This window comes from Lynx canadensis, chromosome D1 (genome assembly GCF_007474595.2).
Source record: "Lynx canadensis isolate LIC74 chromosome D1, mLynCan4.pri.v2, whole genome shotgun sequence".
Taxonomy (NCBI): Eukaryota; Metazoa; Chordata; class Mammalia; order Carnivora; family Felidae; genus Lynx; species Lynx canadensis.
Genome location: NC_044312.2, coordinates 90,318,039 through 90,345,903, shown reverse-complemented (window position 1 = coordinate 90,345,903; position 27,865 = coordinate 90,318,039). Strand labels below are relative to the sequence as shown.

Sequence of the window (27,865 nt, the reverse complement as noted above, 5' to 3'; positions counted from 1 at the left end):
AAGAGTAGTGATAAGGAAAACAGCCTCAATAATCAATTGTTATGAACTTTGTTCCATACTAAGAATCTTTAATATTTTACTTGCCTACACAAACTTTCCACTCTCTTAGATAAATGCCATAAACTTTTTATAAACCTTAAACGTTTTAGTGACTAGAAGCTGTAACCTTTCCCAAACTCAGGTTATCAATACTTGTAAATAGCCATTTTCAAGTTTGCCAATTTATGGCTCCAAAGTCCACCTTCCCTTCTCCTCTGAATGCACTGGGGTCTCATCTTCCTCAGTGGAATGTCAGCAAAAAACAGAGGCCATTTTTATTATTTATTTATTTGTTTATTTATTTATTTATTTATTTATTTATTTATTTTTAATTTTTTTTTTAACGTTTATTTATTTTTGAGACAGAGAGAGACAGAGCATGAACGGGGGAGGGGCAGAGAGAGAGAGAGGGAGACACAGAATCGGAAACAGGCTCCAGGCTCTGAGCCATCAGCCCAGAGCCCCACTCTGGGCTCGAACTCACGGACCGCGAGATCGTGACCTGGCTGAAGTCGGACGCTTAACCGACTGCGCCACCCAGGCGCCCCAAGAGGCCATTTTTAGAGGTGGCTGTAGACTGGATTCATGTCAAAAGTCTTGGGACGTTTGGGGTGCCTGGGTGGCTCATTTGGTTAAGCGACACTCTTGATTTCTCTCAAGTCATGATCTCAAAGTTTGTGGGTTAGAGCCCCGCGTTGGGCTCTGCGCTGACAGCATGGAGCCTGCTTGGGAGTCTCTGTCTCCTATCTCCTCTCTCTCTGCCCCTCCCCTGCTCATGCTCTCTCTCTCTCTCTCTCTCTCTCTCTCTCAAAATAAATAAAGTTAAAAAAAAAAAGGTCTTGTGAGCTTAATGAAGGTAGGGATCATGGTATAGTGGCCCTAAAGCTCACTCCCCTCCTTCCCAAATATAGATTATGGAAATAGCAAAGCCTTGTTTTTAAGTGCTAAGTTGGTCATATATTTTTTTTTTTTTTATCACAATAGGACTTGAAGAAAGTAGAACTAAGTTTCAAAAATATAAGGGGAAAAATCACCTTGTATTTTTCACCCTTCTGTAGCATGACTATGTTATCTTGTATGTGAATTTTAAGTTACTGGGGTGTGTAGGAGGGCGGAGGGAGGGGGAGTTTTCCCTGGGGGCGGGTGTTGATTTGTTTTTTTAAATAATACTCAATCCTAGAATCGTAGGAAGAATGAACAAAATACACACCAAGAACCAGATGGGACACAAATTGACAGTCTTTCTGCAAAGTCATTTGTAACAGAAGTAATAAATATTCATAGCCTTTGACCTATCAATTTCCATTGAAGGAAACCATCTTAAAGTCATAATTTAAGATATGGACAAAGATTCATGGACAAAAGTTCATTGACACATTATAAAAGCAAATTCAGTAAAAAGAGCCTTAGAGGAATAATTTACCACAGGCATAGCCATGCACAGGAAACTGTACATTCTTTAACATTATTTTGAGGCATTTTAATTACATAGGAAATACTTGATATAAGAAGTGAAATAAATATAAACTATTTTAAGAGCGACGGAACTAAAGCTGATGAATCATTCTAGTTTCCAGTTTTGTTCCAATTTCTAACACTTTATTTCCTCTCTGGAGTATGATATTTGGCATTTTCTCAATTTAGTTCTGAGGGATTTCCTATCAGAAAACATGCCTGCCTGGTCATAGCTAAAACTGTCTCTTTTTCATTAACTTCCGGCATTTACTGCTCATATTCCTAGTTCACTGATGCAGAAAACAAAAAATGCAAATGATCTTTAATAAATACCTTAAGAAAAATTTACCATCGCCACCACCCTCAAAAAATTTTGGAAATCTTCCAGTGTGCATGTATCAAATCTTCAAAGAGTATCGTTAATTCACCATAATTATTAGAATGCTGTACCCCTACTGAATCTCCTTCAGAAAAGCAGTGGAGTATTAGCTGTTATTCAGAACATGAAAATGACTTTGTTATAAGGAAGTGGTCAGTCTCATTATTTGTTAATGAAATGTTCTACTTAGAAAATCCAGAAAGAATCTGTTCTGTTTTTGCAGAAATTGGGGTGAAAGTATGGTATTTTGGTGGGTGAAATTTTGGTGGCTGAAAGTTTAATTTGAAACTGAAAATCATGTTGTTTGTAACTATCACAATGTATTAACAACAGCACCATATGAAAAAAGCAAAGATAGGCAAAAGCCTCAGGAACCTGGAAATGTCCTACTTTGTGTGATAAGAAACTAAAAGGTGTGATCGCATTAACCAAACACACCCACGCATACACACACACACACACACACACACCAACACACACACACTTCCTCTTCATTCCCTTTTAGTAAAGCAGCTTTTAATTCGCTTAATTTTATCATTGTAATAAACCTCATTGTAGGCTGTTCCCAATCTATAAAAGAACTGTATATTCTCCCCAAAGCATTTTTATTTAGTTATTTGGAACAAAATACATATTTTCTATAAAAACAATGCTATAAATTGGGACTAATTTCCCAGTCTGCCCCACAAAAGACTATTTGACTCATATTGTATCTGAAATAGTTTGCAATGAAAAGATACAATTACTGAAAATAATTCTGTTGTATAAAAGACATTATTTCAACTACATTGTGGGCAATTCAATGAAACTAATCATTACTTATTTAATTGCCTTTTGGGAAAATTATATTATAAATTCTAATCAGGAACACTGGAAATATTTTCCTCTTCTTCCTAACAAGCAAGCTCAAACCACAATTCAGGACACTTGCTATTGTCCTGCATCAGATACTCTGCTCTCCAGTGCTGGTGTGAGAATCTCCATACCCAGCATCCAGTGGGAACATACACAAATCAGGCTTTTGAGCTCAGAAACTTCCTAAATGGTAAGTCTCCACGTGTTCCAATTTACGGATAAACCAAAATCTAATATATACATTTTTGGTTTTGTGTTACATTGCCATGATTAAAATCTTGTTTTGTTTTGTTTTTTTTTACGAATCCTCATGTCCTAAGAGGTCCAACCTCATCCGATTCAAAAGATTAACCATCAAACATGCAAAAATCTGAGTAATTTATTCCATTTGTAAACATTGGAAAGAAGCAGGGTTGAGTAGGAATGTTATAACATTAAAGTAGACTTTTCAGAAAGTTAAACACCAGATTACCATATAAATATAGAATGAACACGTCTAAGATTTAATTCAAACTATTAATGAAAGAATAGTTAAGATAATAAAGCTGGTGCAAAGAAGACTTAGAGAAGCAGAGATTTTATACAGTTGGTCAAAGGAATGCTGAAATGAATTCGCCTGCTTACTTGATACAAAATTGGTTAACATCCTATTGTGCATTAACCTCTGGAGTTACATTTTTTTTGATAATTTTTTTTAAATTTTTTTTTCAATGTTTTTTATTTATTTTTGGGACAGAGAGAGACAGAGCATGAACGGGGGAGGGGCAGAGAGAGAGGGAGACACAGAATCGGAAACAGGCTCCAGGCTCTGAGCCATCAGCCCAGAGCCTGACGCGGGGCTCGAACTCACGGACCGCGAGATCGTGACCTGGCTGCAGTCGGACGCTTAACCGACTGTGCCACCCAGGCGCCCCTGATAATTTTTTTAATGTTTACTTATTTTTGAGAGAGAGAGTGTGTGTGAACAGGAGAGAGGCAGAAAAAGAGGGAGATGCAGAACCCAAAGCAGGCTCCAGGTTCCAAGCTGTCAGCCCAGAGCCTGATGTGAGGCTCAAACCCAAGGAACTGTGAGATCATGACCTGAGCCCAAGTTGGACGCTCAACTGACTGAGCCACCCAGGCGGGCAGAAATCTGGTTTTAACTGGACAGAAATCTGGTTTCTGGAGACCAGAAACCAGTGTCTATCTGGTTTCTAATCAAATAATAAACAGCATGGTCAAACATAGGCAAATTCTCTGATGTAGATAAAGAGTTATTAGGCAAACATGTTTAAAAATGACACTGAAAGGACATGTAGCCCTCCTTCTGCTTTATTTCAAGTTTTGGATGATGTTTCTTAATAGTAATTTTTAAAAAATGTGTCCAGAGAGAATGTACCAAGGGAAGCCATAAGGTATCATTTATCTTGATGAATTAACCTGACTCTCAGCTGTCAGTTCAAAAACTGATTTTTTCCACCCAGAGTGCCTGCACATTAACTCAGCTCATGGCAAACAAATCTAAACATCAGACAAAAGCAATTCATTTACATTGAAAATACAACTCACAAATAGATCAGATACTGACCTCCTCTGGCTGGTACATTCTTTCCCTCAAGGAAAGCAATAAATTGGGTCAACTTATCATCTCAACATTGCTTGAACAATGGAAATTGTTGCTTGAACAAGGAAAAAACTTGTCCCAGTGCACTGGACACTCACCCATCATTTCCGGCTCTCCCAAATGAATAAAAAAAAAAAAAAGAGATCCCCTCCTCTCCCCAAGAGTAGAAAAAAATGAGCATACCCACAAAATGTCTGGGTTCTGGCCTGGGATTTGGGAAGAGGGTAGAGAAGAAGGGCAAGTATTTTTCGTCCCTGCTAGTAGACTGGCTTTACCAAAGAAAACTCATTGCCATAATGACTTTTTAAAATTTGTTTTTCTTAGTAATCTCTACACCCAATGTGGGGCTTAAATCAGAAATCCTGGGATCAAGGGTCTCATATTGCTGTGAATGAGCCAGCCAGGTGTCCCTGCCATAGACAATTTTGGGAACTTCTAATTGAAGGCAGGTTCAAAATTAAACTTCTGTCTCCTAGTGGCTCAGAGTCTGCTCTCAACCTGGACAGTAGACTGAGCCAAGTGCACAGCCCCAGAGCCTGTTATTAGTGTCTGAAGTTTCTCCAGAAGCCTTCCCATACACATCTACCTGTCCACACACCTCACTCACTTCCCTCTGTGCTCCCCATGACCTACCCTCACTCCTCACTACTTACTCTCAACCTTGTTATGAGAACTTGCCCTTATTTTGGTGGAATGGGGGTGGGAGGAGCAAGAAGGGAGAAATGATGGGGTTATCCTGAAACTTATACTCAAAGTGTATTCCAAGGCCGGAATCTTCTGTTGGATAACATTCCTTCATATGCTCCTTTGGCTTTGTTTAGCCACTGTTAGCAATCATGAAACCGGTCAATAGGTAACTGCCTCTACAACTCAACGATTAATGACATCAGGCCATTTCCAAAATTCCTGCCTTTGAAAATGGACAGCTAGGGGGAGATTGGACCCAGGGCACCTCCTCCCCCAAATAGAACGTACATGGGAAATGCCACGCTGGATCTCTGACCTTTTTCTAGGTTCCATCTCATCTAATTCCTCTTCTGATTGATTGATTCATTCTTGATCTGTAATTTTATCAAAGGTTAATCTATCTACTTTCTTGCTCTTCCTGCTTCTGGCATGAGAAAGAATCTGACTGTAAGGTGCCTCTACCCACATTGCAGATACCAGATTGTATCTCTTCCCTAAATATGGTCGCCCTAGATGATATCATTCAGGTGATTCGAAACACTTTATGTGGTGGTTGCTCAAAAATTTACAACTCCAGATCTGATCTCTCCCTCAAGCTTCAGAGGCCTTACTTCCACAGCTTACTAAAAGTCTCTAATTACATACTAGCAAACAATTTACGCCTCAGCAGGTCAAACATGGAACTCCTGATTCTTTCCTTTCCCAACCTGGTCCTCTTTCATTCTTCCCCATCCACTCAGTTGCTCGTCAAAAATATCACAGTCCTTTGTTATCACCAGCTCACACCCAATCAGCAAGTTTTATGACATGGCTGTCTCCCTCTAAAATGTATCCAGAATCTGCCCACTTCTAATCACATCCACTGCTACCCACCAGTTCAAGTCGCTGTCTTTCCTGGATGACTGCAGTCTTTCTTTTCCCCCTACCTCTTGTTTCCGTCCTTGTCCTTACTCTTCTTCATAAAGCAGCCAGAGTGATTCCCATACATGACATCATATCCCTTCTCTCCTTATAAATCTCCTTTGCATGGATTACAAGACCCTGCCTGATCTAGCCCTCACCTGCCTTTCTGTCTTCACTTTTTACCGCTCTCTAACTTAGTAGTCTTCTTCCCCCCCCCCCCCACATGTCCTTTAAAAGTGATTTTAGGGGCGCCTGGGTGGCTCAGTCGGTTAAGCGTCCGACTTCAGCTCAGGTCACGATCTCACGGTCTGTGAGTTCGAGCCCCGCGTCGGGCTCTGGGCTGATGGTCCAGAGCCTGGAGCCTGGTTCCGATTCTGTGTCTCCCTCTCTCTCTGCTCCTCCCCCATTCATGCTCTGTCTCTCTCTGTCTCAAAAATAAATGTTAAAAAAAAAAAATAAAAAAAAAGTGATTTTAAAACTGTGCAACCACTACCCTATAATGCCTCCCCTTTGCAGAGCCACCTTTGCAGAGGTGGATGAAAATCTTTTGTTTATCTCCTGCAAAGTGCTTGTTACATTGCTTTGACGTTTGCTTCCAGTTAAACAGGGAATTCAAAATAGCTTTCTCATGACAGTGACAGAAAAGAGGATGATGTCATTGGCAGCAGTTTCAGAGAAATGTTTAATATATGGGCTTGACTCCCTCGGACTGGTTGAAGGAGAAGGACCAGATGATAAAAGAGCGTTCTAAGTACCTTGGAAACTTCCTTGGCAAGGAGGGTGGAGCTGGGGAGCTATTTAAGAATTCCCGAAGGTCAAGTGATCTAAGCCCATTTGGGGTTTTCTCCTGCTTGGATAGGGAAGCTATAAAAACACACCACCACCACACACACCAGTTCAGGACTGCGGTGCAAGGAATTCCCAGATGGATACCTATCCAAGGAGCAAAGGAATCCCAGGCGGAGTGCACGAGATCCACAGTTGGCCCTGCCCCGCGCCTGCGCCGAAGCCAGCGCGCCCGTGGAGGACCGCCTCCAGGGGGAGCCCCACCCCGGCTCGGCCGCTCTGTCCCCGCCCCCGCCCGATCCCCGCCCCTCGCTGCCCAGGGCAAGCAGAGAAGGCGGAAGTAGGGGCGTCCGCGGCTGGGGCTGGGGCTCCGGGCGGCCCGGGGTCGCGGCCGAAGAGGCCTTCGGGTGGAGAGATTAGCGTGCAGGCAGTCTCAGCTCGGAGTGAGGAGTCTTGGCGGAGCGGAGTCGTGCGGCCGGGTGGAGTCGGCGGCCCAGCGGACGGGAGCGGTGAGTCTTTCTCGGACGTCTCCTCCCAGTGGCCGCGGCCTCTCTTCCCAGAGGTTGCCGACGCCGCCCCCTCTCCCGTTTCTCACTGGTTGGGGTCGCCGCGCCCTATCCTCTTGCTTCCCCGAGGTTAGGGAGGCCGCCCTTTGTCCCCTCGCTCCCCAGAGGTAGGGGAGGCCGCTCTCTGTCCCCTCGCCGCCCCCTCTCCACTCACCTCTGCTCCCCCTGCTTGTGGGGGCCTCGTCATTCCATCCGACGGGAATCGCGCGCCCCCTTCCTTAGCCCTACCTCTCTGCACCCCGCGTATTCCCCTTCCCAGAAAAGGACATCGCCTCCTGGATTTTCCCGTCCCTCCGAGTTGTTACCAGCTTTTTAAAAAAGGGGGGTGGGGGGGGACCTTTTAAGTTCCCACCGTTTTCTGTCACTGTCATGGGAAAGCTGTTTTCAGGTTCCCTGTTGAACTCGATAGACATCCCAGGCAGAAAGTAAAAGAAAAAAAAAAAGGTTCAGATGACACGAATGTTTTCTCCCCCGCCCCTGCATTCGGCAGTGGTAGCGATTGTTCCAGACGCGGAGTTGATAAAGCTGTTCCTAGTGTTTGGTTTTAGGGGAACTCCAGTTAAGAGCTAGGACTGTCTTGAATGTGAACAGAAAGCACCTAAAGTATGAGCAGCTTGAATGTATAGCCTTGGCGTGTTTCTCCGGAGAACTTGTTACTAATGTCTTGCTACACGGGCGTAGAAACGAGAAAAACTTGTAAAGAAAATCTGAATGTTGGCCTTGTGAACCTGACCACTGCCATATTATCCGCTCCCCTGTGATTACTGGGGAAGATAGAAGAGGTTTTTCTGATTTTGAGGTTGGGGTGGCCTTTTTGTGATTCAAGGAAGGAATGTGTGTGTGTTTCATTCAGGCACTGGTTGCCCTTATCATGAGCAGGGTGTCAGTCTTCATTCATTATATTCTCAGTAGGTCAGAAGTGTAAGGGCGAGGTCTTTGCAGTTTGGGCTACTTTGATTTCAAAAGAAGTTGTTCAAATCCTTGCCTCCAGAAGGAAAATCGTTCGTGCCTAGGAAGGGGAATCCCTCTTGAATTTATATTCAAAATTAAGACGTAACGGTGGACTATTTTGCAGCACTTCTTGGTCATTGCAGGACATTTAACAAGTCTTTGCATTTTAGGAATAGATTTTAAAGAGGTGGTGAATAGTTCTGTTTCTGAAGCTAGTAGCAGATTAAAGGTACTTGCTCAGTATTTTGCTTTATATCATTTTACTTCATAGGAGTTCTGTATTTCGCCATGAATGAATTTTCCATTGACTTAAAATGGACCGATTCGAGACCTACCATGTTGATTTCTTTATCTTAGAACCTTTCTCCTTAGCACCTGTTGATCTTGGAGGAGCACATTTTTGTGCATCACCATACTACACCTGTCCCTTGCCTAAGATATTTAACAGTATACTCTTTGGATTATAATATATACCCAGATACCATGGATGTAAGCCATGATTTATGACAAGGCCGTTTTCAATATTTATCCACTTTGCAGTAAAAATAAGTGGTTGCATCCCACAATATTTAATTAAGGCAGTGCTTTGTCAAAAGTTCAGAAATAATAGAAGTAGTAACTGGTAAAAGTTTATTGTACACACCAAAATACTTCTGCAAACTAGGAGCAGCCAAACCAAAACATGGAATGAGGCCCAGGATATTGTTATAAAGCAGCTTACATAGTGAGAAGGCCATGACTGTGTATTCCTAACAGTAATTGGTTATAATATTAGAATTTTTTTTAATGCTAGGGAATTGGTCAGTGGATGCTTCGTATGAATGTTGGGAAACAATTCAAGTATTACTTGTAACTTACTAGCAAGTTACTTAACCCTTTTATGCTCCATAGTTTCCACTTTGATAAAATGGGGACAATAAAATTATTAAATAAAATTACTGTATAGAGCTGCACATAATAATAACTCATTCTTTCAGGCACAGTTCAAGTGCCTTGCACATATAATGCATTTAATCCGCAGTAATTCTGAGGTGGATTCTGTTATTATCCCCATTTATAGATGAGGAAACTGAAGCATAGAATGTTACCTAACTTGTTCAGGTCATACATCAAATGATGGAGAAGAGAGTGAAACCCAGATCGTTAAATTCCAGTGCCTAAGCTTCTCATCACTTCACACACTGTCTCTCTAGCCAGAACAGTGCCTCCTCCTTTGTAGATCTTTTTGAGAAGAAGAAAAAGGTATCTGTAGTCGTAAAAAGATGCAGGATTACTGCCTTAACCCAGTGTTTGGCATAGTGGCAGCCAGGATTTTCATAGGAGAATGAAGCAGGCAGGGGGATAATTGTCTACCATATTGACTAGAGGCTTACAGTAGTTTCTAGAACTATAGCATATGTTAGCAGTTTCCCTCGGGTGTAATTACCTACAACAGAGACTTGGTTACATAGGCTGTGAGTTGCTTTTAGACATTAGCTTATACTTCATAAATACTATAATGGTTTAGAATTTAAAGGTTTCCCACCTACCCGTGAAAGCAATAGTTTTCCTTAGGCAGATGAAACCTCACGTGTTTTTCCAGTCATTGATAATGAGACACAGTCACTTGATCTGACTGAAGGCAGAAGGACATACACGTATATATTTTTAATTCCATTTTTTCTACGTAATAGAAATCCCCACACTGAATATTTAGAAATGCTTGGAGAATTTTAAATCTAGAAGAAACCAAGATCCAAATTGTTAGGTTGCCCCAAATCACGCATCTAGTAGGGCAGGTGATCACTTGATTCCTCGTTTAGTGCTCTTCCTTGCAGTGCTTGCTGGTCACACCATGCTCTTCGGTTTAGGATACTTGAAGGAACTTCCGTAGCATAATTCAGTTCTTCAGTAGATGCTTAATGAATACCGATTATGTGAAAGATCTTGTGCTAAGTACTGAGGATATAGAAATTCTTGACTTCAGTGACAGGAAACAGACATATAAGCAGATAATTATGATAGAGCTAAGCTTTACAGTTGAGGTGCTTCTCTTCTGTTAACTTCGTATTCTCTCTTTCTCCTAGATCATGGACTCCTTAGCTCATTATAAAATCATAGTCATGGGGCGCTTGGGTGGCTCCGTTGGTTAAGCGTCTGGCTTTGGCTCAGGTCATGATCTCATGGTTTCTGGGTTCGAGCCCCACGTCGGGCTCTGTGCTGACAGCTCGGAGCCTGGAGCCTGCTTCGGATTCTGTGTCTCCCTCTCTCTGTGCCCCTCCCCTGCTCGCACTCTGTCTTTCTCAAAAATATAAAAAATATTTTAAAAATAAGAATCGTAGTCATGAAGCAAAACTCAAAGAACTTGGAAAGTCTTCTGTGAATAACGTTAACTTAGCTAATGCATATCAACCGAAAGGTGAAGTGTACAGGTAGGCTATGGCATACGTGTGTGCCTGTGTGCACATGTTAATGCATTCTTTTCTCATTGTTCCTACAGAGCGGTTGATAATTACGTTACTATGAGTCTGCTAAACTGTGAAAACAGCTGCGGATCCAGCCAGTCTGAGAGTGACTGCTGTGCCGCCATGGCCAGCTCCTGTAGCGCTGCGGCGAAAGATGACAGTGTGAGTGGAACTGCCAGCACGGGGAACCTCTCCAACTCTTTCATGGAAGAGACCCAGGGGTATGACGTGGAGTTTGACCCGCCCCTGGAGAGCAAGTATGAGTGCCCCATCTGCCTGATGGCTCTCCGGGAGGCAGTGCAGACACCGTGCGGCCACAGGTTCTGCAGAGCTTGCATCATCAAATCAATAAGGTACGTAAGTGTCAGAGCCGTGTCCTGTAACGGAGCCAAGCACAGACAACATTATCACCTAGAACACAGGCCCTTCTGGGGCTAGTCTTACACATAACAAGTTACTTAGGGAAAAGAACACTGGACAGCAAGTGGAGAAATTTAGATTCTTATTTCAGTTTCTCCTGCGGTGGGAAAAGTAACTGCTGTCTTGTCGCCTCCTGACCCTCAGGTAAATAAACAGGTAAATCAGCTACTTCTACTTAAAACACTTCTGTTGCACACTAGGAGGTGAGTCTCTATGCTCTAAGAAAATAATATAAAATAAATGTACCTTAGGGGCACCTGGCTGGCTCAGTTGGAATGTGCAACTCTCAGTCTTGGGGTTGTGGGTTTGAGCCCCACATTGGGTGTACGGATTACTTAAAAATAAAAGCTTATAAAAAAAATAAATGTACCTTAAATGATGATGCTACTAGAATCTGACAGTCTCAATCATACAAGGAATGCTACTCTTAAGTGATCAGTTATTTTAGTAGCCCTGTAAAATTGTGTTACCTGGTGCCTATAGACAACTGTAAAATCACCAGTATTTTTATTTTTTATTTTTTTAAGTTTCTATTTATTTATTTGAAAGAGAGAGAGAGCAAGCACGAGCAGGGGCGGGAGGGAGGGAGGGAGGGAGAGAATCCCAAGCATGCTATGCATTGTCAGTGCAGAGCCAGACATGGGGCTCGAACTCACAAATCTCAAGTGAGATCACGACCTTAGCCCAAATCCAGGGTCAGACGCTTAACAGACTGGGAGATTCAGGCACCCATAAATGACCACTAGTTTTAAGGAAGTATTAGTTGATGGCTGTACCTTCATAATACACCTAAAATCGAACTCCTTCTCATTGCCTCCACTGCTATTGCCAGCTGAATCACCATCAGCCATCACAGGCCTCTTGCTTCTACCCTTGCCTTCTTCCAGACTGTTCTAAATAAAACCTGGTAAAATAAGTAGGATGATGTCATCTCTGCTAAGAATATGGCATCAGGTCATCTGGGATGATAGGCTCAGTCCATTTGCTGACTGCCTCTCTGCTACGCTCCCCTTCCTTCCACCATTCATTCTGCTATTTCTCGGACATGTCAAGTGTGCTCTTGCCCTGGGGAGTTGGCTTTAACTGTTCTCTCTGCTTGGAGCCCTCTTACTTCAGCTGACTGCTTAGCTGACCCTTCCCTTCCTCCAATGTGGCTCACATCTCACCTTCTCACAGGTACCCTGGCGACCCTATTTATACCACAGCATGCCTACCTTCCTCCACACTCCCAATGTCCCTTACCTACTTTTCTTTTTTCCTTAGCAATTTCCATCCTCTGAAATACCAGACAATTTGTTTGTTGTCTGCTGGTTTAACTGGAAGAAGGCTCCTTAAGAGCAGAGGTTGAGATCTGTTTTATTTGTTGATATTTTCTAAGTACCAAGAACAATGGCTGACACACAGTAGGTACTCAGTAAAACATGAGTAAATCATGGTTGCTGTAACCAAATGAAGGTGTATGGGATTTCCACAGGTGATTCAAGTTCATCTCCTGAGAAATAGATACATTTTACTATAATTCAGAAGTAGATGGGAATATTTCTAGGTGACTAAGGAGTTCTATTCAGAGCAAAAATATTGGAAGAAGTGGGGGTATTTTATGTTCTTCAGTAAATATCTAGTTATATTGGTAAAATCATTCTTAAGCTGACTATTCACTAGTCTTCAAGTTTTTCTCTTTCAACTTTTATTTATTTATTTTTTTTTAATTTTTTTTTCAACGTTTATTTATTTTTTTTGGGACAGAGAGAGACAGAGCATGAACGGGGGAGGGGCAGAGAGAGAGGGAGACACAGAATCGGAAACAGGCTCCAGGCTCTGAGCCATCAGCCCAGAGCCTGACGCGGGGCTCGAACTCACGGACCGGGAGATCGTGACCTGGCTGAAGTCGGACGCTTAACCGACTGCGCCACCCAGGCGCCCCTCTCTTTCAACTTTTAAATTAACTTTGCTATAAAACTTGAATTTGGGATAACTACATCCATTTTTGGGACTTGGCTTAATTTAAGTTAGAAGGGAACATGTGGCTTGTATCACTTTTTGAAAAAGATGTGTCGCCCATTATTGAATTGCTAAGGTCTGTTTAGGGCAGGTTTTCTTATCCTCCTCACTTTCTGTTTTGGGCCAGAGAACTTTTGTCATGGGAAGTTATTGTAGGATGATTTAGCAGCATGCCCAGCCTCTGCTCATAGATGCTGTGGTATCTCCGTCCTCCCTAGCTCTGAGACCCAGAGTGTCTCCAGATATTGCCAAATGTCCCATAGAGGACAGAATTGTCCTGGTTGAAACCACTGGTTTAGAATATACACGAGAATGATGTTAAAGGCTCAATTTTCTGTTGTTGTTTATTATGATTCTTATCTATATTGTATGTAGGTAACAAAAATGGATTGTTGATTTTCCTATAGGTAGAAATGTATAGTATTTTACCAAGTGTCATGCATCCCAGGAAGGTAACGAATCTTTAGCAGTTTTTTAATAGCAAAATATTCATGCAAGTAGTGGGACAGTGGTCTGAAAAGGAAGTAAAACCCACAAAAGGAAGTCTGAGCCTTTTTTTTGTTTCTCTCTCCAAGTTAGAAATGACCACTTAGCTTTAACTCTAAAATTCTTAAAGAAACAGCTGTGAAATTTTTCATCTGTTATGGTCATTCAAGGAATCAAAATACATCTCAATCCAATTCCATTTCCATTTGGAGTGATTGCTGATGCTGTGGACAGTGGTTTCCAGTTTACTCTGTAAGATTGTTCTTATTTTCTTTTAGTCATCCATCACTTAGGTTTGGGGCACCTATTTATTTCCTTTTTTTTTTTTTTTTTTTTAATGTTTTTATTTACTTTTGAGAGAGAGCATGTGCACAGGAGCAGGGGAGGGGGTGGAGAGAGAGGGGGCAGGGGATCTGAAGCAGGCTCTGTGCTGGCAGCAGACAGCCCAGTGTGGTGCTCAAATTCACAAACTGTGAGATCATGACCTGAGCCAAAGTCAGACTCTCAACCAGCTGAGCCACCCAGGCACCCCTGAGCATCAACTTCTATGCTCATCAGAAAGTATTTGATAATGTAGTAACAGTATGCATTCTGAGACAGGCTCCATAAAGACCATGCTTCTCACCTTTACTGCTTCTAAGACATTTGACAGCAGACCCCATTTTTTTGCAGTTTTTTACCTGCCAAAGCAATTAGTGCTATCGGTTTATACATAGGAGCTGCTCAACAAATTTGTGAGTGATTGTCTAGCCTCCCCAACCTGCCACATTTTGTCAGTTAAAGGTTGAGACATCTCAGAAAGTTAAAAGGGAGTGGCAGACGACCAAGCTTCCTGGGGATGGCTTTTCCATCATAAGATCGAATAAACCACTGGGAATCAGGACATAGAGGTTCTCTAACTTGTACCTTGAACATAAAGGAAAGCTTCTGTTGCCTGTGAGCCAGAGGATTGTTCAGAGTCAATCTAAAAATGTGGTCTGGTAGGGGTACTGCTAATTGGTTTAACTTTTACTTGTAACCGAGCAACACATTGTAGACATGTTAGCACGTGAGCAGCACATCGAGCTCTGTCTCACTAGTACCCGGTACGGCTGCTGACAGAACAGAAACCTGCCAGACTGCCAAATTCCCACCCTGAACTCTCATTTCAGCTCATGCCAGTCAAAATAAGATTTCATTCAAGTATTTTTTCTCGTTTTTTACTTAAAATCTATCCCCGAATCTAAAATCCCATAGTTTTTGATAGGTAATCAAAATTGGTGCTAGTTGTATTCATTTCAGTGAAGAACAATTGTTGAGCTGTCCACCGAAAGACAGTTTATTTTGGTGATATGCAATATAAGGTATTAAATTATTTTCCATAGGAAATAGTAAGTGGAGAATGTGTATGTGGCAAATGAAAGTTTGTGGGTTGTGTTTTCTTTTTTTTAGTTCTTTTAAATTTATTCAAGTTGTTAACATAAATTTTGTGTTTTCTAACGTTAACATTTGTTTAAATCTAATAAATGTATGTATCTTACTTGTTTTCTTTTAGGGATGCAGGTCACAAATGTCCAGTTGACAATGAAATACTGCTGGAAAATCAACTATTTCCTGACAATTTTGCAAAACGAGAGATTCTTTCTCTGATGGTGAAATGTCCAAATGAAGGTTGTTTGCACAAGATGGAACTGAGGCATCTTGAGGTATTAAGAATTATTTTCTAGCAGTTAGCATATATGCAAGGCAGTTCCTAGAGAATAGGCACTTTGCTGTGTCCCATCTGTGCCTAGCATATAGTGATTGGTTAATAAATTTTTGCTTATTATCCCAATTCTTTCATAATTGAATATAAATATAATTAGAAACCACAAATTTTTAATGACCTTTTTTTAAAATTTAGTTAATTTTTAAAATTTACGTCCAAGTTAGCTAGCATATAGTGTGACAGTGATTTCAGTAGATTCCTTAATGCCCCGTACCCGTTTAGCCCATCCCCCTCCCACAGCCCCTCCAGTAACTGTCTGTTCTCCATATTTAAGAGTCTCTTATGTTTTGTCTCCCTCCCTGTTTTTATATTATTTTTCCTTCCCTTCCCTTATGTTCATCTGTTTTGTATGGTAAAGTCACCATATGAGGTGAAGTCATATGATAGTTGTTTTCCTTTGACTGACTAATTTTGCTTAGCATAATACCCTCTAGTTCCATCCACGTAGTTGCAAATGGCAAGATTTCATTCTTTTTGATTGCCGAGTAATACTCCATTGTATATACACCATATCATCTTTATCCATTCATCCATTGATGGACATTTGGGCTTCTTCCATACTTTGGCTATTGTTGATAGTGCTGCTATAAACATTGGTGTGCATGTACCCCTTCGAAACAGCACACCTGTATCCCTTGGATAAGTGCTTAGTAATGCAGTTGCTGGGTCATAGGGTAGTTCTATTTTTAATTTTTTGAGGAACCTCCATACTGTTTTCCAGAGTGGCTGCACCAGCTTGCATTCCCACCAGCAGTGCAAGAGATCTTCTTTCTCCACATCCTCACCAACATATGTTGTTGCCCAAGTTGTTAATATTAGCCATTCTGACAGGTGTGAGGCAGTATCTCATGGTTTTGATTTGTATTTCCCTGATGATGAGTGATGTTGAGCATTTTTTCATGTGTCGGTTGGCTATCTGGATGTCTTCTTTGGAGAAGTGTCTATTCATGTCTTTTGCCCATTTCTTCACTGGATTATTTGTTTTTTGGGTGTTGAGTTTGATAAGTTCTTTATAGATTTTGGATACTAACCCTTTATCTGATACGTCGTTTGCAAATATCTTCTCCCATTCCATCGGTTGCCTTTTAGTTTTGCTGATTGTTTCCTTCACTGTGGAGAAGCTTTTTATTTTGATGAGGTCCCAGTAGTTCATTTTTGCTTTTGTTTCCCTTGCCTCTGGAGACGTGTTGAGTAAGAAGTTGCTGCAGCCAAGATCAAAGAGGTTTTTGCCTGCTTTCTCTTCAAGGATTTGGATGGCTTCCTGTCTCACATTGAGGTCTTTCATCCATTTTGAGTCTATTTTTGTGTATGGTGTAAGAAAGTGGTCCAGGTTCATTGTTCTGCATGTTGCTGTCCAGTTTTCCCAGCACCACTTGCTGAAGAGGCTGTCTTTATTCCATTGGATATTCTTTCCTGCTTTGTCAAAGATTAGTTGGCCATACGTTTGTGGGTCCATTTCTGGGTTCTCTATTCTGTTCCATTGATCTGAGTGTCCGTTTTTGTGCCAGTACCGTATTGTCTTGATGATTACAGCTTTGTAAAACAACTTGAAGTCGTCTTTTTTTTTTTTTTTTTTTATGTTTATTTATTTTGAGAGAGAGAGAGACTGATCATGCACGCATGAGCAGGGGAGGGTCAGAGAGAGAGAGGGAGAGAGAGAATCCCAGGCAGGCTTACCACTGTCAGTGCAGAGCCCTATGCGGGGCTTGATCCCACAACAATGAGAGCATGACCTGAGCCAAAATCAAGAGTCAGGCACACAACTGACTAAGCCACCCAGGTGCCCCGAAACCATAAATTTCTTATTCCATTTCCTGTGGCTTTGCCCCGGTGATAATAAGAAAGTCAGGGGTGCTTGGGTGGCTCAGTTGGTTAAGCATCTGACTCTTGGTTTCGGTTCATGTCATGATCTCGCAGTTTCATGGGTTTGAGCCCCAAGTCAGGCTCTCTCCCTCTCTCTGCTCCTCCTCCACTTTGCACTGTCTCTGTCTCTCTCAAAATAAATAAACTTAAAAAAAAAATCTAGGATAATCTTATTAAAAGAAAAATCAGTATTCTACTACAAGTTTTTTAGGTGAACATTATCTGCAATAAAACTGAGGAGCATAACAATTTTTTTATTTAATTTTTTTAAATGTTTATTTTTGAGAGAGAGAGAGGGAGAGAGAGACTGTGAGCAGGGGCAGGGTAGAGAGAGGAAGGAGACAATCTGAAGCAGGCTCCAGACTGTGAGCAGTCAACACAGAGCCCGTCATGGGGCTTGAACCCACAAACCGATCATGACGTGAGCCGAAGTCAGACACTCAACCAACTGAGCCACCCAGGTGCCCCAACACATATTAATATATTAACTTATATTTGAAATGCACATATAATCACCAACATCCAAAATATGTCTTGGGGCACATGGGTGGCTCAGTGAGTTAAACGTTGGACTTCAGCTCAGATCATGATCTCTTGGTTTGTGGGTTCGGGCCCCGTGTCGGGCTCAGGAAACTGAAATCAGAACCTGAGCCAAGATTAAGAGATGGGCACTTAACCCACTGAGCTTCGAAGGTGACCCAAAAGCATTTGCTTTTAAATTAAATAAGTCAGTTCTTAGCTTAGTTATTTTATAAGAAATTAAATATTGTTTATGTTCTATTTGAGATTAAGTGTTTAAAACATATTTGTAACTTGCCCCCCCCCCCCCATAATTAGTTCCTTTTGAAGGAATGGTCCTTTTGACACAATATTCAATTGATCATCAGAAAATCTGACTTCTTTCCCTAATTGGATAGTTTTATTCAAGTTCAAGTTGCCTAATTGGATCCTTTTTGTTCAGGTTCAATTGTGAACTTGAGAATTCACATTCTTTGTATAAATAATTCACAACCGTTATTTTTAAATTCTTTAAGGCCTTTATATGGTGTGTGTTAAAGGAGTCTCGGTAGCCATTTCTATAAAAGAGAACAGTACATTTTTGGAAGAGATTATTTTAGGAAATTTCAAAAGATTGGCAAATATTAATCAATTATTTCTTTCTTATTATAGGATCACCAAGCACATTGTGAATTTGCTCTTATGAATTGTCCTCAGTGCCAGCGTCCCTTCCAAAAATGCCAACTTAATATTCACATTCTCAAGGAGTGTCCAAGGAGACAGGTTTCTTGTGTAAACTGTGCTGCATTGATGGCATTTGAAGATAAAGAGGCACGTACCAGCTTGGATTTGTTAATTTCCCTACTTCTTAAAAAAAAATGTTAATATACATTTGAGGGTAAGAGATGAAGATGTTACTCCGAATCCGGGTCTCTGTGATCATTTGTGGGAAGCTTGATGTTTAAGAAAGAAGGTTCAGTAAACCAGTTAAGTAAGTGTAGGGTTTATACTTGTATATCTTTCTTAGAAAACATTGTTTATACGACGTAACCACTATAGTAGATCTGTGAGTAACACAAGCTTCTAGGAAAGACTTGCTAATCTACTTTCCTATGTGATATGTTTTTTTAATGACCAGTCTTGGATTAGAGACAAACAAGTAGAATGATTACTTTATCAGACTCACACTTTTCACTTTGAAAAGAATGGGTTGTTAAAACCTTTAGGGAGAATAAATTAAATTCCACAAAGTGTGTTCCTTTGGTGATAATTCATCGAGCTGTACACATGTAATGAATTCACTTTTCTGTACATGTTGCACTTCAATTAAAATGTGTATCTTTAAAAAGAAACTTCATGGTGCTTGGCCACACCGTAACCATAGAACAGTTTTCCATTCAGAAACTGAGATGTGGAGAGGTTAAGTAATTTTATGTTAGTGTAGTCAGTGGCAAAGCTAGCACTGAGATCCTAGAACTGGATCCCTGTCTTATGTCTTTACTGAAATAACCTACTTCTAATTTATGTCTTTTTTTATAACTAATAAGATACTTCTTTAAACTTTATTTCTTATAAATTCATCTTGGTAATTTTTCCTACTTTCTTAGAAGATCAAGCATATTCATTAGGTTGATGAAATACTAAAAAAAGTCTGCTAACTTGCTAAAAATGTAGAAAGGTTTGAGGCATAATGAGAGCAAATTGATGTCTCTCTAAACTTCAGTAAATTAAATGGACTTAAACTGGAAGCTTAATGATTTCTCGGCATATCGACTGAACAGATCTATTGTATTCTGGAACACAGAGCTCTCCGTCTGGAGCACATGAGAACCTGGGCACTAAAGCCTCTTGCCGTAATAATACTTGTCTTCTTTTACCCTTCTTGAAAAGAGTTTTACCTAAGTCATCATGCGGCTATTTGAAATTTTTGGAAGGGGGCCTTTGGAGACTCCTAGTATTGGTAAATTTTGTCCAAACTAGTCATAGATGCTGTGCCTCGGTTCAAAAGTGGTGTAGAAGATTCTCTTATGTGTACTCATACTCTGTTAAAGAGCTGGAAGGCAAGATGGATCTCTCATTACTCCACTGGCAGAGGGAGGGCAAATAACCTTTGTATATCATTCTTACATTTTTGTTTTGCACAAACTGAGGTCCTTAGTTTGTTTATAGTGAAAGAATTACTTTTCATAAAAATAGACTGTTCTTACTTTTTCAGATTTTCTCATGCTTTTTACATATTTTTTTAATAAAATTTAGATCCACGACCAGAACTGTCCTTTGGCAAATGTCATCTGTGAATACTGCAATACCATACTCATCAGAGAACAGGTATAATGATTCCCTTTCCTAAGTTAATATTTCCATCAGATGAAGTAAACAAGTTAAGTTTTCAATTAAAAATTTAAGTCAGTAAAGCACAATGAATATAGGTTGAAGAAGTATTAAAACTGAAAAAATTTTCATGTAAACTAATATAGTACTTTCAGAAAGAACAAAATATTCAGCTGTAAGTACTTAAAATTCCTGTCATTAACATAATACCCATGTTTATGTGTTTTCTTAAAAATTCCCACCAAACCCAGGTACTTGTCAGGTAAAAATAAGAAAATCTCCATGTAAAGAAAGAAAACTCTTTGAGAAATACATATTTGTACGCTGTGAAATAAGGATCTTGGGTCTGCAGAGAGAACAGAGAGAAAGAGTGAGAGAACAGTGAAATAGAAGAAAGCAAACCTGGTCAGTAGCAGAGCACTACTTGTAGCTGTAGGCCCTGAGAAATGTTGGGACATTTTGAGATTTCCAGGATTGGTAGCGCCTCTGTCATTTGTGCTATAGGTCACTAATGGGCATCATCAGAAGTAGTAGTTATAGTAGAACGCTGTACATTTGTATTAATAGAGAAAGGAAAATTCCATCTGAGTACTATCTTTTGACATTTGGAGAGTTTACCCACAAAATATGAATATTAGGCACTAAATATTTACACACCCATGAAATCTGCAAACCCAAAGATCATAATTGATTACCTTACTAAGTAGCAGCAAGCAAACCAAGTTTAGTCAGTTGACTAAACTTTTCCATTTGTTTTTTAACAGTCTTTTAGTTTCTTTCCCAACAAAGCCTTAATTTGAAGGTGTTAAACTTCTTTTTGCTTATGAAGTCTCACCTCCTTAGTTTTTGTTTTCTCTGTTTTAATATTTAATATGTATCACATATTAAACCCAGTAAAAATAAAACAATGTAGGAAAAAACTCTAGCTTAAGAGAGAAAACCTAGGTTTTGATTTTGGCTGTGCCACTAACCTGCCCGCCGATCTCTGACGAGAAAGTTGACCTTCTAGATCAGGAATCAGCAAACCAACACACCAGCCAGTCTGGCCTACTGCTCATTTTTGTAAATACATTTTATTGGAACACAGCCATGCCCGTGTGTCTGTGTGTTGTATATGGCTAGTGTACCACAATGGTAAGTTGAGTTGAGTACTTGGGACAGAAACCATAAGGCCCACAACGCTGAAAATATTTATTATGCGTCTCATTACACAACATTTTGTAGACTGCTGTCCTAGACTATACAACATGAAGGATTGGAGTAAGTGGTCTCAAAGGTCATTTCTGATTGAAGTATCTATGAGGAGAGCCAAACTAAATTTCTAAACGGAATTTGGTACCACTTTCAAAGAACATAATTTTGCATAATGGGTGTCACCTTGAAGAATGTGTTTTAGAGTCCCCAAGTCAAAGGCTGTGACTTTTTTAAAACTGTTATTAATGTGCTTTAAAATACCTTCTAACATCTGCATCTTCCCATGGTAATCAAGGCATGCCCTGGTTAAAAAAAAGTAAGAGGACATATGAGACAGTCATGAGGGAAATAATGGGTGCAGCCAGTGGTGTCAGTGCATGGTCCCTATTAACTGGTCCATGCAGTTAACTGGTCCCTATTAAATGGCCTGGACCACAGCAGTCCTTGAGTTTGCAGTTGTAGTTGACATTAGAAGATGTTTTTTCTCTGAAGTGTCCCTAGAGGGCGTTAGTTTCCCAGCAATAGAAACAAACTCGTTATCTGGAATTTTGAGCGATTTGGGGGGATGGTATGAGATGTTGCTATTTCCTTTCTCTGTGACTTTGGAAGTAAATACTAATCTTTGTGGGCTACACGCTTTCTGTTGTAACCACTCAACTCTGCATTATGCAAAAGCATCCATAGACAATACATGATTTTGTTTAGATGAAATGTAAATCTTTATTTCAAATGTGATCTCATCAAACTAGAACATGATATGCAAGGAAAACCATTTTTTAACCTTTGTTTTGATTTTCAGATGCCTAATCATTACGACCTGGACTGTCCTACAGCCCCAATTCCATGCACATTCAGTACTTTTGGTTGCCATGTAAAGGTAAAGCTTGTTTTTTCTTCTTTAATTATTGAATACCGATGAAGAAAATTCTGTTACATAGTGGATTTGAGAGTACCAGTGGACAGGGAGATGACTGGCATGCACTGTTGTATGAGTTTGGAGCTCCAAACAGAAACTGGGACTCAGGATATTGATGGGATGCCTGATGGTGATGGAAGGTGCGATTGAGATCATAGAGTGAGTGTGTACAGGAAGGAGAAGCAGACCGTCATAGGAGTCGTGAACAAACCGTATTAGAAATTGGAGGAGATGGTATGGTTATGTTCTCCAAAAAATTAGTTTCAAGACTAATGATCAGTTGTGTCATGTTTGAGATCGATGATTATTGTAAGTCATTCTTTCTGGAGAGTACAACTATGTTTTTGCTTTTCCATTATACTTTTTTTGTCTGACTTTTTTACAATAAGCATGCATTTAGTAATTTTAAGAATAAAAAGAAGAGGGCCGCCTGGGTGGCTCAGTCAGTTAAGCCTCGACTCTTGGTTTCAGATCACGATCTCGTGGTTTTGTGAGTTCAAGTCCAGCGTCAGGCTCTGTGCTAGCAGCACGGAGCCTGCTTGGGATTCTCTCTCTCCGTCTCTCTGCCCCTCCCCACTCGCACTTCTCTGCCTCTCTCAAAATAAATAAACTTAAAAAAAAAAAGAAAAAGAGGAAATGATATATGCCGAGATTACATTTCGTGAGAGGATTCTGTATGTGTGTGTAGAGAAAAAGACTTAAAGGAAATGTATCAAAATGTTAATGGTAGTTAGGTGAGATAATAGGGAACTTTCATCTTGGTCGTCTATATTTTGTTTTTCTATAATATACACAAATTGCTTTTATAATAAAAGTTACCATAAGTATTTTTTCATGTAACAGGATGTTCTTGACGACCTAAGAAGAGTGTGGAGACAGGGAAGATTATACTTTGCAGTAGATTTATAAAATAAATGACTTGGGGACAGTGCAGACGGACTGCTCTTGGTCGTAAAAGAAAGAGGGAGAAAATGGTATTAGCTAAAGAGAGACGTGAGATCAATAGAGAGGTGTGCCTTTTTTTCAGTAGGAAAGACTAATTGGAGGGAAGGGTCAGGGGGAGAGAATGAAGATAAAGGAAAAGGGGGATGACTGAGCAAAACCTCTGAGGTGTTGAAAATGCAAGTGCCAGCAAGAGCCCAGGTGAAGCATTAATGTTGGGCAAGCAGAGCGTCGTCTCTGAGTCAGATGAATGGGTATGGATCCTGATACTTCCGTAGGTGGGAGGGAGGTTTATCTGAGTGAAAGGTGAGAGTATTTGGCACATAGCCTCACTTTTCCAGTGGATGAAAAGATAAGATCGTCTCACTAAGTCAAGAATTTGTTGAAGAAGATGGTAGGGGACTGAGGGAAGTGATGACATTACTTAAAAACCTTTTATTTGGCTTGGCTAGGTCCCTTCCTAGTCCTCACAGTATCTAGTCCCAACCTAAGGCTTGTGCTTGGTTTTTAGATGCAGAGGAATCACTTGGCACGCCACCTGCAAGAGAATACCCAGTCGCACATGAGAATGTTGGCCCAGGCTGTTCAGAGTTTAAGCCTTGCGTTACCTCCTGTACCTCAGTGTGATATGCCTCCATACGATTCTTCCTCTGCGTCCCGGGTTTCCACTGGGTGTCACCCAGAGGTCCAGAATTTCCAAGAAACCATTCAGCAGTTAGAGGGTCGCCTTGTAAGACAAGACCATCAAATCCGAGAGCTAATTGCTAAAATGGAAACTCAGAGCATGTACGTAAGTGAGCTCAAACAAACGATTCGAACCCTTGAGGACAAAGTTGTTGAAATAGAAGCACAGCAGTGCAATGGGATTTACATCTGGAAGATTGGCAACTTTGGGATGCATTTGAAATCTCAAGAAGAGGAGAAACCTGTTGTCATTCATAGCCCTGGATTCTACACAGGCAAACCCGGGTACAAACTGTGCATGCGCCTGCACCTTCAGTTACCGTCGGCTCAGCGCTGTGCTAATTACATATCCCTCTTTGTGCACACAATGCAAGGAGAGTATGACAGCCACCTCCCTTGGCCCTTCCAGGGTACAATCCGCCTTACAATTCTTGATCAGTCTGAGGCACCTATAAGGCAAAACCATGAAGAGATCATGGATGCCAAACCAGAGCTGCTTGCCTTCCAGAGACCCACAATCCCACGGAACCCAAAAGGTTTTGGCTATGTGACTTTTATGCATCTGGAAGCCCTGAGACAGAGAACCTTCATTAAGGACGATACTTTATTAGTGCGCTGTGAGGTCTCTACCCGCTTTGACATGGGTAGTCTCCGGAGGGAGGGTTTTCAGCCACGAAGTACTGATTCAGGGATGTAGCATCCCTGCATGTGTTTAAAAAAAAAAAAAAAAAAAAGCTGTCTGGAGAAAGCCGTCTTTCCTTGCCTTGTTCTCAATAATACGCAAACAAAAAAAGAAGTGGAAAGACATTGTACCCAGCAGCGAATGCTATTACTGAGGTCACTTACCGCTTCTTCCTGTTACAGATCTCGGAAGCGGTTTTTCCCTTGGAACCTACATGTTCCACAGTTTCACAAAGACTGGAGTGCCTGTGGCATATTGCAGCGGCTGTCTGTCTGTCTGTCAGTCAGTATACCTCTTTGTTGCACTTCATGGGCTTTTTTTGCTCCAGTGTGTTTTATTGTCAAAAAGCCCAGGGTTGGAGTAGTAAAGCTCAAACCTTTTAATAATAATGGACATTCCTTAAAACTTCAGCTTATTTTTATATTATATGTAATATATTAAATGTGAGAATCACTACTGCCTCGTGCTGGTGCCAGCGAGAATTATTACTCTGGAGCTGAGTTCTCATTTATTTGACCTTCAGATTTCAGATTTCAGAGGATTTGAACCTTAATCCTTGGAAAGTTTAAGTTCTCATTTACTCCGTTTCCCCCCCACCCCCGGGGTGCGACTAAGGATATTCAGAAACTAGTTTAAACCCCAGGTATAACCTTACCTATTTAGTGCAGACATGTCTGTTGAATAATTCTTATTTGTTTCATTCTACGTGGCTTGCATATTTCCTTGAGGCTACATGTAGCATCTTCTCCAGAGTTTCGAATGCTGAGGACCATATGGATACCAACTGCCCAGTGTTATGCCATAAATCCGTTTTTGCCTGTTCACTGCAGATTGAATTCCACAGCCTTACGTATGTTCTCTGCTCCTCACGGCTTATACGACAAGGAGATGCACATATATAATCACCAACATACAAAATATGTCATGGGGTGCCTGGGTGGCTCAGTCGGTTGGACGTCCAACTTCAGCCCAGGTCTTGATCTCACAGTTCGTGGGTTCGAGCCCCGCGTTGGGCTCTGTGCTGACGGCTCAGAGCCTGGAGCCTGTTTCAGATTCTGTGTCTCCCTGTCTCTCTCAGCCCTTCCCCCACTTGCACTCTGTCTCTCTGTCTCTCTCAAATACAAACATTAAAAAAATTTTTTTTTTTAAATATATCAACTAGTCAATCAACATGGCATCTCCTGGTGGTGGCAGAAGCAATCTGAGCCAGAAATTTTCAGCTCTTTTGAACACTCTCTGGGAGTTAGTTAAATGGAACAAAACTGATTTCCTAAAGGCAGAATTTCTTAATATCTGGGAGATCCTTGGAGATACCTGAGAGGTCATCAAACCAGGGTGGGAAATCCTGGTGGTTCTATCAGGACTTAGCATGAATAGGTTCTTTAGTCCAGCAGTATATACCTGAGGAGAGTCATGTGGAATGTATCAAAGTGGCTAAGTGTTCCTAATAGAGATGGTTTTTAGGCCATTTGTTGGTTAAGGCCTATAGATATAAATATGGTGAAATCTCATTCTCAGGGAGTCCCACAGCTAGTCTAGGCTCTTAGAAGACTCTGAGAGGACCCACACACTCTGCTGTTTACACAAGATTGTTTAATAATGTCTGGTCATGAGAGATGGTACTTTTGTTTAGAGAAGCCAAATCTGAGCGTTCAAGATCAGCCTTAATTTCAAGAGAAAGCCAAGAGACCTTGTCTGTGGAGCAGAATGGTTTCAGTTCCAGGCTGACCCAGCAAGTGTCATTGTGGCCTTTCCCTTTACCTGTCTGTCTGCCCCTCTCCCCCAACATTTAGACTTCCTCTCTGATGGGTTCATGTTCTAGAGTAAAAACAAAGGTCGTGCAGGGATCCTGTTCCCCAGAGTTACCAACCGTACCACCTGCTCATCACCGGTTCCCAGTTTGCTTCCTTGAAGTCTGTGTCCCTCAGCCGCCGTGCCTTCCAGCTAGCTCCCAGGAAGCGCTGCGGCACCACCATCTAGGTTCGAAACCCTGCACTGCTGCCCTTCTTGTGACTTTTTCAGTGAATAACTGTTGAGTTCCATTTAAGAAGTAAATGGTAGTTACTTTCATTACATAGAAAAAGCCTGAAGGAAATATACTGAACTATTTTTGAGGACTTATTTTTTTCTTTGTGCTTTCTTCATATGTTTTACATTTTCTACTGCAAACGTAACTTTTATCAGAGGGGGGAAAAAAGGGGTTGCCACAAAACATTCAACCCTACCAAAAAAGGAAATGCTATTTAAAAGCTTCCTGGTCAAATTTCTATTAAAAGCATGGCTGTGCTTTAGGTTCTGAGGCCAGTCATTTCCTGCTTTGGTTATGTTATTTTTTTTCCTACTATACTTAATCCAAACAAAAACAGTTTTTGCTTGATTTCAACTTCTAGCTTCAGGTTTCTCATCTGTAAAATGAGTTGGTTTAGATGTTTCTAAGGTCCACTCCAGCCATAAAATTCTGTTTTAAGAAATTAAGTTGTAACCAGCAGAGTGTTGACAATACTTACTAAAGAGTTTTGCCAGTGGGAAATGGCCTAACCTTATTTTTTGCTGACATAATATTCTACTTCAAATGTGTCCATCAGCTGGGTCTCCTCTTAATTCAAATAAGCAATTTTTTTTTTTTTTTAACCCGCAAACATTTTGTAAGAAACCAGGCACTTATTTTATACTGGCCCTTCATTGTGAATATAGAATAAAAGTAATGGTCAAACTGTCATTCTAAATAGAAACTTTTGTTAAGATTTCAACTCAGAATCAAGCGTGGGTTTTCAAATCCGCCCCACTCGCACGTGCTGGTTTCACTCAATTGGCTCACCCAGTGTTTGCCCCATGTATTTTTACTTTATTGACCTTTTAAACATGTTTATCTTCTGACGTCATCTTGAACTTAGCGAAATTGTTTCCTCTTTTCCCAGAGGTGTCCAACCCAGTGTTGGATGAAACTTGTTGCAAGTCATATATTTTGCTGCAGGAAAACAAGTCAGGATGTCGATTGGTAGTTTGGTAGTTTTTACCGACCCTCAGCCCTTGCAGCAATGGCGGTTTCTGGCTATGCTACAGTGGGATGCAACTTTTATTGTGGGGATGAATAAAGTGAAGTAGAATGAAAGGCAAGTTTTGTTCCTCTAATACTGGATTAACATAGAGACGTTGGATGATACCTGGCAGTTTCTGTGACAGGTGTAAAATGATGTTCTCCATTACTGTTTCTGTACCCAGTAAGTCTTAGATGAGGTAAGCAGGAAGAGGTGAGGAATTATGCATCCAGTTAGATTACATTCTCCATAAAGAGGAACAGTTATCCAGGGAACTGTCAATTCTCTGGTGACCAGAAAACACTTTTAATTAGTAGAGAAGTTTTTCTAACTTAAGACTTTAAAGCAATGTTCTTTACTTGTTACTCCTCATTTTTTTGGCTTGCCTCGATTAA

The 27,865-nt window shown here is 40.8% G+C and overlaps 1 protein-coding gene across 1 annotated transcript; it reads left to right on the top strand.

Moving 5' to 3' along the window:
• Nucleotides 1–7,030: 7,030 nt before the first annotated feature.
• TRAF6 (TNF receptor associated factor 6) lies at nt 7,031–24,886 on the top strand. The gene is made up of 7 exons (XM_030332496.2): nt 7,031–7,216; nt 10,704–11,021; nt 15,110–15,260; nt 18,356–18,514; nt 19,940–20,011; nt 22,008–22,085; nt 23,578–24,886. The coding sequence occupies exons 2-7, from the start codon at nt 10,726–10,728 to the stop codon at nt 24,445–24,447; spliced, it is 1,626 nt and encodes a 541-aa protein (XP_030188356.1). The 5' UTR covers nt 7,031–7,216; nt 10,704–10,725; the 3' UTR covers nt 24,448–24,886.
• The last annotated feature ends 2,979 nt before the right edge of the window (nt 24,887–27,865 follow it).